The sequence below is a fragment of the Diadema antillarum genome, unplaced genomic scaffold (genome assembly GCF_040938485.1).
Source record: "Diadema antillarum isolate AM-2024a unplaced genomic scaffold, OU_Dant_1.0 seq00000891_RagTag, whole genome shotgun sequence".
Lineage (NCBI taxonomy): Eukaryota > Metazoa > Echinodermata > Echinoidea > Diadematoida > Diadematidae > Diadema > Diadema antillarum.
In genome coordinates, this window is record NW_027271755.1 from 505,170 (window position 1) to 518,877 (window position 13,708).

At 37.4% G+C, this 13,708-nt stretch overlaps 1 protein-coding gene across 1 annotated transcript in view; it reads right to left on the bottom strand.

The window, feature by feature from the left end:
* LOC139740928 (FAD-dependent oxidoreductase domain-containing protein 2-like) overlaps positions 1-13,708 on the bottom strand; it is a 48,277-nt gene that overhangs the window by 19,986 nt on the left and 14,583 nt on the right. The window contains exons 2-3 of the mRNA XM_071651516.1: positions 8,918-9,273; positions 8,159-8,347 (exon numbers count right to left, since the gene is read on the bottom strand). Coding sequence (XP_071507617.1) covers positions 8,159-8,347; positions 8,918-9,255 — 527 coding nt within the window. The 5' untranslated portion in view covers positions 9,256-9,273. The remainder of the gene's footprint in view (positions 1-8,158; positions 8,348-8,917; positions 9,274-13,708) is intronic.

Sequence of the window (13,708 nt, forward strand, 5' to 3'; positions counted from 1 at the left end):
AAGTCAAAGTTTATTTGATGAAAATTGGTTTTGAAATGGCTGAGATATCCAAAATAAAGCGATCCTACAGTATGTAATAAAATCACTTTGTTTTACTTTGTTTTGGATATCTCAACCATTTCAAAACCAATTTTCATCACATAAATTTTGAATTCCTCTAGAATTGTATGTTCTTTAACATTTCATAGAGTGGTTTCGGTTAAAAGTATCCCACAACAAGTTAAAAGCTGCATCCTCACCTCAACCAATACTATACCATCCCTTTAAAGGAAGGAGGACTTGATTGCACACAGCAATTATTCTTTGATTCCCCTCAAGGAGCTTCTTGATCCCACACAGTGTACTCTTAATCCATTTCAAATCCATTCTTCCATATCATGTCTCTCTATCTACTTAGTGCAGTTTCCTGCTTCCTTTGTGATGAATTACCCCACTCACTTTTGTATGAAATGTTATATTCACTGGAATATTCAAAAGTGGAACAGCAACCAAAGCAAATAAAATAAAATGAAGAGATAAGGAAGCCAAATCCTGGGTTCAAACACATTAGAAGTCAATTTAAATTCACACAAAGATCTATGGGGCACACACAGACACTGAGCTGTGAAATCAACACGAAAAGGGCAGATAAAGCATGATGTTCAGAAGAGAGGGGGAAAAAAGTATATCAAATGGCAGACAGGGGTCACAATCTATATATAGCCTGAACTTTGCAGATATACGTAACTCTCTCCGAACGCGCTCCGCACATGATGCAAACTGTGCAAAAATGCAATAAATATGTGAATTTGCTTGCGCCGCTCAATTTAGCTTAAACGGCAGTCCAGTATCTCCAGCTGCACGCTCCTTGGGTGAACAATGGCGATTTAGAGGAGCACAGCGGGAGATTGGGCCATACACACAGGCGACATATTTAAGTAGGAAGCAAATTTGTTGTAATCAATGTGGCTACAACCAGACGCACTATTGACGTAATAGAGAGGGCCAGAGAAAGAGAGAATGAGAGAAAAAAAAAGGCAAGACAACGCAGAGAAAGAAAAAAGGCAGAGGGGTGGACAAAGGAAGGTTTGCCTTTATGCAACAATTGATATTGGGAGTAAAAAGGGATCTTGATGGAGAAAGCCATCAATAGCACAACAGTTAAAAGTCCAAGTGAATAACATAAATAGGTATTTCTTTTAGACCTTGTGTTTTCAGTATCATATGCATCGGAAAATAAACCCTTTCACAAGATTAGTTGAGTGTATGAGGTCCAAGCACACACAATGCTGAATGTGGTCACAGCATTTTAGACAGAAGCTTAACACAAAGCAAGCTTCTTCTTTCTTTCTTTTTTCCAATCCAAGTAATCAAAAACCACCTCATTTTACCGAATAATCTGAGGAATGTGTAAATTAATTTTCCTCATGAAATATTATGTTGTTGTACAGCTGTAAGCTGTTTTTAGTGGTATGCTTAATGTACAGTGTATCTGATGGACTTCTCAGTGTGGTAATGTCTGTGATTGATGCCTATGACACCACCTGTGAACTACCTACAAGTATTTAGAAGTATACCAATACTCTGGAAATCAAATTTGTATACAGCTAGAATTCACAAGAGAAAAACCAGTCATACTTCAATTGATAGCCCTTGAAAGTATACATATTTTGATAAATCAGATCATAACTCTATGTAAACAATTTGGAACATGTGTTCCACACATTTAAGTTCTGCTTTGTAAGCACCGTTACTGATGTGTGTGCATTCTAGTTATGAGCATAGCATACGCTTTTACAAATAACATTGAGATTCCATGTCAATCTGTTAGCTGATCACACGGACGCATTATATCAGTATTGTTCAAGACATGTTTGGAAAAAGCATATCGTTAGTACAGTCATTCGATTGAAAGAATATGGCGATCGGCTAGTCTATTTCAAGTTGGTTTTGTTTTGTATGCTCTTTAAAATTTACATTTAAACCCCAACAAATAAAAATCAGAGAGACAAAGAATTCTAATATTGTGCAGACGGCATACCTCAAGTATACTCTACAAATAGCAAACATGATATCCTCAGGGTATTGGTAAACTCAAAGAATTCTTACCAAAACCACAAGAAACACTTTGTGATATCTTTATAGCCATGAAATGCAAAACCTGTCCATGCATGGGTGTATAGAGTATATCATACATAGTTATGTGAGTATTCAAATCCATCTACATCAAGACCTGTATCAATTCAAATATATTGGCGATCAAAGCACGCTGAGAGCCATTATAAACTAAATGTTGCAAGAAGTTGTGAATCATACCTTTATTAGATGTATGTAGATTGAGCTTGTGATGGGTCGATGGTCAATGCTAAACTCCCCCCCCCCCCTTTTAATGAGAAAATCTGTGGGCAGAACCTTCAGAAAGTCGCAAGTTTTGAATTTTTTTTTGTTTTTTCAATCATTTCTGGGTCCTACAGGGTCATTCAGTGGAAATATGCCTTGTCACCTCATGTCAGTAGAGCAAACAAGGGGTGGATGTATCGATAACATGAACTTTGGCAGCATCCATCTTGGAAGTGGAGAGTGGAAGAATGTGACTTCCACAGAATCAATAAAAAAAAAAATAATGGCTGCTTCAAGGGGCGCTAACAAAACTCGAGCACAAATAGAGAAATGGCATTTTCTCTCAAAGGTAATTTTATGTGTGTGTGTGTGTGTATGCATCTATGTTACAGAAAGAGCAGAGAAGTATAAAGGCTGAAAACTGAGAAGGATTTTTACTACTCAAGAAATCTATAAAAAGTTAGATAATCATTTGACACCAATTCAAGCACGCAATTATGTACTAGGTATTAATACCTAGTACATTTACATGCTTGAATTGGTGTCAAATGATTCTTAACTTGCATTTTATTAAGTTGAATTCTACTTAAAGTAGAATTTACATTGATAAAATGCAAGTTAAGGTAGGAAAGCTGTGGATTTGCAAAGATAACCAGGGTTTGATGAAACAGTGAAAATTGTCCGAACCACAATGTGCATCTGAAGTGATGATATCCCAATTGCACAACAACACAACAAAATCATGACAGTAATGTTTTGGGATATATTATAGTTAAGAAAGTAAACTTTCTTCCAGTCCAGCAATCATTGCTCAGCTATTGTAAAGAGGCAAAATTTAACGCAGAGGAAAACAAGTTTTTTCATGTATTATTTCAAATTAAGAACAGAAGTTTAATGAAAATTTGCGAGTGGATGACTGGAAGATTGGTGAGTCCATAGCATCATTATCTCAACTTATTTCCATCCCGCTTGCAACTAACATCACTCTTTACTGCAAAAAAACCATGAAATTCAATACAAAAGCCTTTTAAGGTAAAAAACACTTGATGAAAATTCTAATGTTCTTTAAATCCTGTTTTCCTCTGGGAGGGGGAGAGCTTGCCTTTTATTCCATTAGCTGAAACCAACCTGTCCATGGAGTGAATGACATTTACAGCTCTGTCTATGTGTGTTGGGCAAAGGCAAAGGGTATTAGCCTTCAAGAGCTGCAAGAAGATCAGGCTATTCTCGAGAAATGCATGCCACAGTGAAAGGACATTTCCATTCATCCTATTGAGCATTCTAACCTTACATAGACCTTTCCCAAATACAATGTACAAGGCGCTACATCTCAATAGAAATCATGGTTTCCTTTTCAATAGCTCTCCTGATCAACTGAAAAACAAAAGTACTAACACAGCATCAGAATATGAGGCGCCAAAGTTGGACTCAAATTATCACCATCCAGGGTATTTGATATTCATGCCATGCTGATATCCCTCAATTAATTCCCTTGTTACCCTAGAATACCAGCGACACTTCCCAATACCCTCATGGGAGCACAGTTTGTATCAATGTTGCATTACCATTCAAAACTAACCGTGATGTGATATGTATAACACTGAAAAGTTCCAATCATGAAGCCACTTTCGGTTAAGCAATCAATTCCCATGGCTGACAAGGCGAGACCTATGAAAACAAATCTTCATTCTTCACCGCAGTCTGGTTCAAAGAGATGGATGTATTCTTGAAAGGCCTTGTTCAGCTCAAGTTCCACACCACTATTAAATCATGCACTCAGACAGAAAAGTCCCACATTTGTACAGTGGGAACTATTCAAGCTTTATGGAGACTGCAAAATGCAAAGCATCAATATTCAGTATACTGTGTACAGTTTGTTTGAGTCAAGGCTCTTCAGTATTGGTACTTCATCTGAATTTGGTGTTTTGTATCTCAATATACACTTTATTTACCTCTGGAATTTTCAGCTGTCAGCACTACAGCCTTCAGGTGACCCCTCCGATCTTCACCTTGATCATGTGACGATCAATAAGCGGGTCACAGACCTTCAGAAGTTGACAGCTAAAAATCCTAGAGGCAAATAGTTTGTATTGAGATCAAAAGTTTAACTCCAACTTCAGACTACGTGTATGTACATGGACAGAGGTCCATGGTAGTAAGTTGTGAACATGGCTACATGAAAGATGGTTCAAGTGCTAGCATTATGTTCGTCTCATCTAGGACTGATATTTTTCAGTCATACATTTCCTTCCAATCTCAGATATCAAATTTCTTTCTCTCAGCACATGTTCACATACACATGTACAGTAAGCAATTCCACATTTAATATATTTACAGGGCAGATTTCAAATAGTAATGCTGTACAAATGTACCGTACCACTTCAAGACACCATTTTGAGCCATATCCTGTCTCAAAATGTAGAAAAACAAGGAAAAGTAGAAATTACGCGGTGCGTAATATATGTCCCCGCCGGAAGTAGCATTTTGTAGCAAAATGTACAATATACCGGTAGGTCAAAAATCAAGGTCAAAGGTAAAAAAAGTCAAAGGTCAAAATTCTGTGTAGAAGTTTTAAAGCCCTCACCTAGTGCCATCACATAAAGCAAATAGAATCAAAATTGGGTTAGAAATGGCGAAGGAGTAGCATTTTGTAGCCAATGTAGAGAAGTCAAAAATCAAGGTCAAAAGTCAAAGAAGTCAAAGGTCAAAATTCTGTGTAGAAGTTTTGAAGCCCTCACCTAGAGCCATCAAATAAAGCAAACGGAATTGAAATCGGGTAAGAAATGGCGAAGGAGTAGCATTTCGTAGCCAATGTACAATATAGGTCAAAATCAAGGTCAAAGGTCAAAGAAGTCAAAGGTCAAAATTCTGTGTAGAGGTTTTGAAGCCCTCACCTAGTGCCATCACATAAAGCAAACGGAATCGAAATCGGGTTAGAAATGGCGAAGGAGTAGCATTTTGTAGCAAAATGTACAATATAGGTCAAAGGTCAAGGTCATAGGTCACAACTGAAATTCTGTGTGGAAGTTTCAAAGCTCCCATGTACTGCTATCATATAAAGGAAACAGAATCAAAATTGGCTCATAAATGACAGAGAAGTAGCAAATTGAACATCTTGATCACACACGGATGCACAGACAGACAGACAGACAGACGGATGGACGCACGGACACACACACGTACGGAGCCCGTTTCATAGTCCCCTGCTTGAACTCGTTCGGCGGGAACAAAAAGGAAAGAGAAAGAAACAGAGTGATAACTCTTTTCCCTTAAGTATCAAATTACGAAGTTGGAATACAGTTGAACCTCTCGTATCCGGACAAGTCGGGACCGGGGCTCATCCCGATAAGGGATTTGGCCGGATACGGGAGACTCAATGCTTTATACATGTATACATACACATGTACTGATGTAGCCCATTGTAGTACCACATGTAGTAATGTGTATACTGCAACCTTTTCATTGTTACATTTGGGGATGTTTGGGGATCTGTTAAAATGTCTGAAGGTAAGCAATTTGGAAGGAAATTTGATGTAATGTATGTTAATCATGTTGGAAGTAATATGTAATTCATGTGTCTTTGTGTAGGAGTTCTCAAGGAGTGATGGGAATCCCCCTTTCCTCCCGTAATTATTTTTAAAAAAATCACGGCGAGATTGCGTCCGTATAATAGAGAGATCCCGATAAAGGGAGGCCGGATAAGAGAGGTTCAACTGTACCTACACGTATAATAGTAATAGTATGTCTTAGAGAAAACAGAAAGCACACACTTCAAATTAATCAGCGAAAAAAGAAAACACATAGAGGTCTTCACTATCAAATTAATAAAACTTTTCATCAGGACAGATGACATACAATAATCAATCCTACTCCATTTTGCTCTGGTAGATAACTGAAATTCTCTATTCTAAAATTACATAATGACATATAGTGATTGGCTTGCTCTGTTGTCTTAACCCAAATCAATCAGCCACCATCTGGTTTAATACTTTTCTGTATCAACACTCCACCTAAAATTAAATTTGTCTACAAACCTCAGGCTTGTCAAACTCACTGATATACTACTGTGTAAACTGTTTCCTCTTACATAAATGATTGGCTGCTTACAAAGAACCGCTCATGGCATATAAAGTGGCTTTATTTATATTACACAGTTGGTCCAAAGTATTAAAACAGTTTTTTGAAATACTACATATGTACATTTACAACTTATTTAGGGTCCAATTTGATGCAACTTCTAATATTCTGATTGCCTTGTTTTATGCTATAATATCACAGCCAACTTAATGATGGGGTGGAATTGTTCTTTAAAGGGAATGCAAACCCAAAGAGCAACGTGGATTGAGTGAAAGCAGCAACATTAGTAGAACACATCAGTGAAAGTTTGAGAAAAATCGGACAATCGATGCAAAAGTTATGAACTTTTAAAGTTTTGGTGTTGAAACCACTGGGTGAGGAGACTACTAGAGTTTATGATGTATGAGTGGAAAACAGTATAAAGAAAATAAAAAGAAAATTCCGCTAAATGCATTTTTCATGAAAATTACAAATTCCATCAACTTGATACTGCATAATGTTAAAAAGTAGCAATTATTCCCCCTGCTTTCTGAAAGTGGTTAGTCAAGTACTCTTTCATAATGCTAGAAAAGTGAATTTTTGTTGAATTTAAAATTTAATTTGATTAAAATAATTTAAAATTGACGACATAATGTAGAGGAAATCAAGCTCTGCAATGTAATACCAACCCCCCTCCCTCCCCTTCGATCCCCCCCCCCCCCCCCAAAAAAAATAATAATGTGATAACGCCCTTCTGGTTCTATGCAGACAAGTGCCGTGTATAATGAATATTACTAATTGTTCTTCAAAGATTTATGATCAAAAGAGTCTAGAGAATGAAGTCATTTCAAGCTAATCTTTCTAGCATATTTGTGTGCTTATTTATACCACATACAAGAGAAATATGAGAACATTGACCTGGCAAACACCAGGCTGAACTCACCTCGCTGTGTTTGAGCAAAAAACACCTAAAATCGAGCAGTCATACTCTAATGCTATTAAACCATTAATCACTGACAGGAGAGTGGGGGAGGATTCCTGTACATGGGGTGTCAAGTGTACCTGATTAGGATGTGAAAGGGGATCTCAGGATTAGAAAAGATTCTTCCCCGGATTTCCAATGCAACCATCAATTAGGTGTACTCAAATTTATGGCAATATATCATAGTATTTCAAATACTAAATTACAGTATTTTGCAACATGATTTGTAATGTGAATGCAAATATACCATGAAACGCATCAAGAAATATTATTCAATGGTGGTAATTCAAACTCCAGATAATTGTCTCAGTGACATGTTGTTGTTGTTTTAATGGAAGAGGAGAAAAAGAGAAAAAATGGGGCCCTCAGTGGCATGATTATGCACACATGTATAGTGTCTTATGAGAAGTGTAGACAACACATCAGACATTTGCATGGATAAAAATGTAGAGACAACAAAATTTGATATACGGAGCAACTTCATCCATTAGAAACCATCACCACAACTGCCAACCATGAAACTGAATATTAATAAAATAGGAATAAATGGGAGAAAATATGGCAAAAACAGGAATTTTCATCCATTTCCCAAATATGAATTTACTATTAACAGTGTTATCAAAGCAGGAGTTCACAAAATTAGGAATTCGCACTGGTGAATAAAGCTAGAACTTCTTTTCTGAAAGTACTGGAATGTTCATATGTGATAGAATACAGATTATATCATGTTGTTGGCACATAGCATGCACACATCATTTGAAAAAAAAAATGAATTTTGAATCTCTGTGAAAACCAGCTCACCTGCACTGGTATAGGGTGCCATGCTGGTCATGCATTGCGAAGTACTGACCACTAATGCTGGCCAGCTCATGCCGCTCTATATTGAAGATTTCTGTGTTGTACTGGACGTTGAGACCAAGGCGAGTCGTGTAGTCATTTAAATACCGCACATACGAGTCCGCATCAGGGAAGAACTCTTTGGAGTAATGCCTATGAAAACACACACAAATATATATTAAAAATATACTTATTAAAAAAAAAAGACATTTTCTCTCTTTGCTCTTCACAATATGCCTTTAAGACTTTTCTCCCATAAATTTCCATTATATTTGAGTAATCTTTCAACTTCAAACTAACAGTAGCAGTTTTAGAAGAGATATTGTCATATTGAACATTTAATGACTTTCCAAAAATTTATTCGTGAGCATTTTTTAGATCAATCACTGATGACAGAGTATTACTCTCAACCCACCCTCTGACCCCCATTGATTTAAAGGCATCACAATGAAATGGTTTATAAATGTGATACAAGGACAAAACATTAATTAATAGTAGTAGGAGCCGAGACAAGAAGAACAAAACTTCATTTGCACGCAGCTCCTTTGAATAGAGAGTGGGAAAAAGTGTCATGCAATGTGAATATAAGGCTTTGATACAGATTGACATTATTACCCACCCCCTTCCCCCAATAAAAAAAGAATTAACCTATTAAAAATTGATGTGTTCAAATCCCACTTTTCCAGGGCAGATTAAAAGGAAAGGCATTTGGAATGAGCTCACCTCATTAGCAAGCTCTCATCGTCGCTGAGCAGCGAATTCCAGTCATGTCTCATATTGAACTCCTTGTTGGTCTTCCCCGTGTACCTCTTATTAATACTGATTAGCTTCCGATGACGAGGGTATTTGGTAAAGAACGCCCCGCTCATGTTCGCCTTCTCAAAGATGACATAGTCACGACCGGCTCGCTCCAGAAAGTAGCCCATCTGGAGGCCCGCTGGGCCCGCCCCGACGATGCAGTAGCTCCATTTCTGAGATGAAAGGTCCTCAGTGTGGTAGGCGGGGATGTGAAAGGCAAGGAGCACAAGGAAGAAGACAACCAAGACTCCAGAGAGTTCCATCTTGATGCTCTGAGCTCCCTAGAAGAAGAGAAGATTTAATGGTATTAATTACACTTATAGGCCATCAAAAGGAGTACCACGTTGCATACATTCACAAAACACTTGCCCAACATTTGTACATACAGAACATATGTTTCAGTGTGATCTATAAAGTGTATAAAAAAAAAATAGGACAGGCAGCTGTGTCGGGATGATGTTGTATTGATGTTTTTCCTACCAGTAACTTTGAAAAGATGAAGAAAGGACGTGATTTCTGTTCCGTCATGGGGAGAGAAGGTCAAATTTGTGAAAGATGGCGACTTGCAATGTTGAGCTGAGTATGATCAAGGAGGCACAAAGTACATGTTGCACACAGTCCTACAAACAAACGTTTCCCACTCATATTCCCTCACCAAGCAGAGTCAAACTCTCCCAATCCAATCTGCTGCTGCACAAATCGGCTCGGCCACTGCGCATGCCCGGCATCATATGCTTACAGAGAGAGTGTTTCAATTTACCCGCTCTCGTGAGCATGAAATGCATCTTGTCGTCTCGGTTCCCGAGGCGGGAGGATTTCGCTGTCATCAATAATGGATGACGTGGGACCATGCGCCACCCCAGGTGAGCATTGCGTAAACCTGTCCCTACTGAAGGGAGCGTGGGAGGGGGTGGGGTGGGGGATTGCAGTGGGAGCATCAACACAATTACTACTGGAGACAGAGGATGCATAATTCATTTCCACTGTGTGGTGAGGATGACATCTCAATGTGTGAATGCTGGAGGGGAGATGAGTGGTCTCCATGGCGATATTGTACCGAGCATCTCAACTTCATTCAACAATCATCCTTTTAGCAGATTTCATGTTTCTACTTCTCACCCCCTCACCAATGCACGCTGACAATTTTGCATTCAACCCAGTCTTTTTAACTATTCTTCCTCTACTTTTCTCCTTTCTCCTTGCTCTCTCATCAACCTATCAAAAAAGTCCTGAGAGAGGAGTGGTTATTAAGATGGTGGAGAAAGAAGAGTGAAGATACAAATGATACATTGACAAAATTTAGTAATAATTGACTGAATATTCAAGGTGAATAGAAAGAAGGTATAAAGAGATGTGAGGTGAGGGTGTGAAGGAGAAAGTTTGGTGATCAATGCAAACAAGAGAGTTAGGATAAAACGACAAAGCACATGGAGACTAACCCGTTGAGGACGGACTGGTTTTGCTACAACATGTATTTCCCATAGACACCTGCCCAAGTATACTCGGGACTCGTCCTCAACGGGTTAATATACAATGTATTAGGGCTCAGCTCACATGGGATAGGAACTCATTGTAAATTTGTTCAACACAAAGTTACACATTGATGTCTGTAATCAAATCAGATTCTTCAAAACCTTTACAAATATGGCCTTAGAACAGAGTAGAGAATATGACAGGAAAAAAAAATATTCCAAGAAATTGAAATAAAGGAAATGCTGGTGTGAAAGAAACCACATGTACATGATAATATTGCAATAAAACTTGGATAAAAACAAGGATAAAAATGACAAAGATTTTCAGCTGGCTTCTCTGACTTGATTATTAAAGGACAAGTTCACCTTCATAAACATAAGGATTGAGAAAATGCAACAATATTAGTAGAACACATCAGTGAAAGTTTGAGGAAAATTGGACAATCGATGCAAAAGTTATGAATTTTTTAAATTTTTGTGTTGGAACCGCTGGATGAGGAGACTACTACAGCTTGTGAGTCATATGCGTACAACAGTATAGAGAAAATGTGACCCTGCACCTCAAAACAAACAAAAAGTCGCCAGACAAGAATTTTTAGTTAACACCATATTCTGAAAGAACATACTTTTTAAGCTTTAAAATGATGTATAACTCAAATCAAATGGACTCTCCTAACCTATCTAAATATTCGAAAGAAAGCACAAACTCAGGAAAAGTGTGAACTGAGAAAAGAGGCTCTGAAGTACAGTGTCTATTCAAGCGCTTAATCTTTACCAAACTGTGCTGGCTGTGCGATGAATGGGACAAAAAACAGGAAGTAAACCACCAGAGTTACAACAATGAAGAGATTATCAGATTAAACTGAAATTAAGCATGCCTTATCAACACATTCTGCCCATAATCAATGTCAACTTTCAAAGCAGTAGCACTATCCTTTCAAAAGTTATTAGAGTTGAAAGTGAAGAGTGTGGACAAGGTTTTTCAGAAATGAAAAAGGGATTCTAAAGACACACCTAATCACACTGTTCTACCAAAAATGTTTGAGATAAACTGTTAAAAAAACACACTTTCCTGCCCGTTTTATGATACCAAATTTTAGCATAATGTAAAAGAAGACCCGCTCTTTCAGAAAATATGAAAAAGTCAAGTTCGGCTAGGTTGACCCATTTCACTTATTTTCAGTCCCCACGCAAAATCAGTGTGTGCGACTTTATGTTCGTTTTGAGGTGCACGGTCACAAATATAAAAGAAAATTCAACATATTTTCATTTTTTTCGCATAATAAAAGAGCAATTGACTTGCCTCTTTCTAAAGGCAGGGGGAATAATATTACCCATAACATTTATCGGTAACGAGTCAGGGGAATGTGTACTTTTTTCAAAAGATGGAATTTTGTGAAATTCTCTTTATATTTTCCTTATATTGTTGTACGTATGTGACATCTAAGTTATTCACACACTGCAGTAGTCTTCTCATCCAGCGGGTACTGCAAAAAAAAGTTCAAAAATTCATAACTTTTGAACGGATTGTCTGATTTTCCTCAAACTTTCAATGATGTGTTCTACTAATATTGCTACATTCTCTCAATCCTTATGTTTATGAAGGTGAACTTGTCCTTTAATGATGCCAATCCATTTGAATTTTTACAACTTGAAGAAAATATTTATTCTACTCTCCCAGTGATAATCCAGTATTCTAGCCTAGCTATTAAATAAATTCCAGTTGGACATGCAGGAAATTGCTACATACTGTGAAAACTGTCTAAACAAAGTAACTAATGAGCAAACATTGTTTTGACCCTGCATCAATATTTGATGTCTTGAGGTGTGAAGGGTTAATAATCCCATGTCCTCCTTCCTCCTTCTGCTGATGCAGAATCTGCGTGACAAACACGACGATGTCTCAATTCAATTCTCTTGAATAAATGTAACACCCACAGCAGCCACCTGCTCCATTTTGACAGCTACTGCGCCAGAACATCCTACTTACCTTGCTTTCACACGTACCGGGAGTGCTTAATTTGAATGCTGAAATACAAACATGATTGCAATTACAAGTGGAATCATCGTTTGTTTTACACGATGGAGGAAGGCTTCGCGGATTCTGCAGTTTTCAATTTCAGAGCAAGGGGGGAGGTTAGACTTCTTTCCGAGTTCCCATCAATTACTCTTGAGCTGTACAGTACACTGTAGGGCAAGTCCAAGATAACACGCGCGTTACGTATGGGACATTCAGAGACTTTTATGACCTGAAAAATAGTGTTAATGGCCTTTGATCATATTGAACTTCATCATGTTGATTGATATCTAGGAGAAGTATAATCATGTAAAAAATTGAGAAAAATGACCTTGACAATTATATTCTAGAAGAGAAAATATGTGCCGTTACGTATGGGACCAGAAAACTTTTGTTTTTTTGAACATTTTTTTCAACCTCAAAACTCTCTGAAAGTATTTCATTCTACAACTTGTAACTCACTGTGATGAAAGTCACAACACTCAAGATTATCACAGGTAAGTTTCATGTCATTAGGCAAAAAGCTCTAATTACAGGTTCTAATTAAACACAGACATGACGTGTTACGTATGGGACAGTTACGTATGGGACAGTTTGTCCCCCATTCATTTAGTGTGTGAAGAACCATGTTTATGGGTATTTTGCATTATTATTGTAGTAAAATCAGTTGAAACTACTCAAATACTGATCTAGATTGTCAAGGAATCATCATTCCCCAAATATTCACCATCATAATCATATTCAATCATATTTTTATATTTTTATGACCAACCTAAGTATGCATGCCCTTTGTCCCCCATTCGTTTACTGTGTGGAGAACCAAGTTTATATGGGTATTTTGCAAAATAATTTTGCAAAATACCCATAAACAATTTTTTGCATAATCATTGAGGTAGAATCAGTTGAAATTACTCAAATGCTGTTCCAGATTGACAAGGGAACAATATTCCCCATATATTTACCATCATAATCATATCTAATCATATTCTATATTTTTTATGACCAACCTCAGTATGTATGCCCTATTTTTATCAGGATAGATACTACTGAAAAATTGAATAGTTTAAAGTGTTTACTTCCATTGATGAAGGGCAGTTTGCCATTTAGTTTCAATAAAAAATGACTTGACACAAGAAATATTAATTTCAATAAATAAGCAATACCTGCTGCATGGAACCCAAGTGATCGAGTACATTGTAGATGATGTCTGTCTAGCAGTCAGGTCAT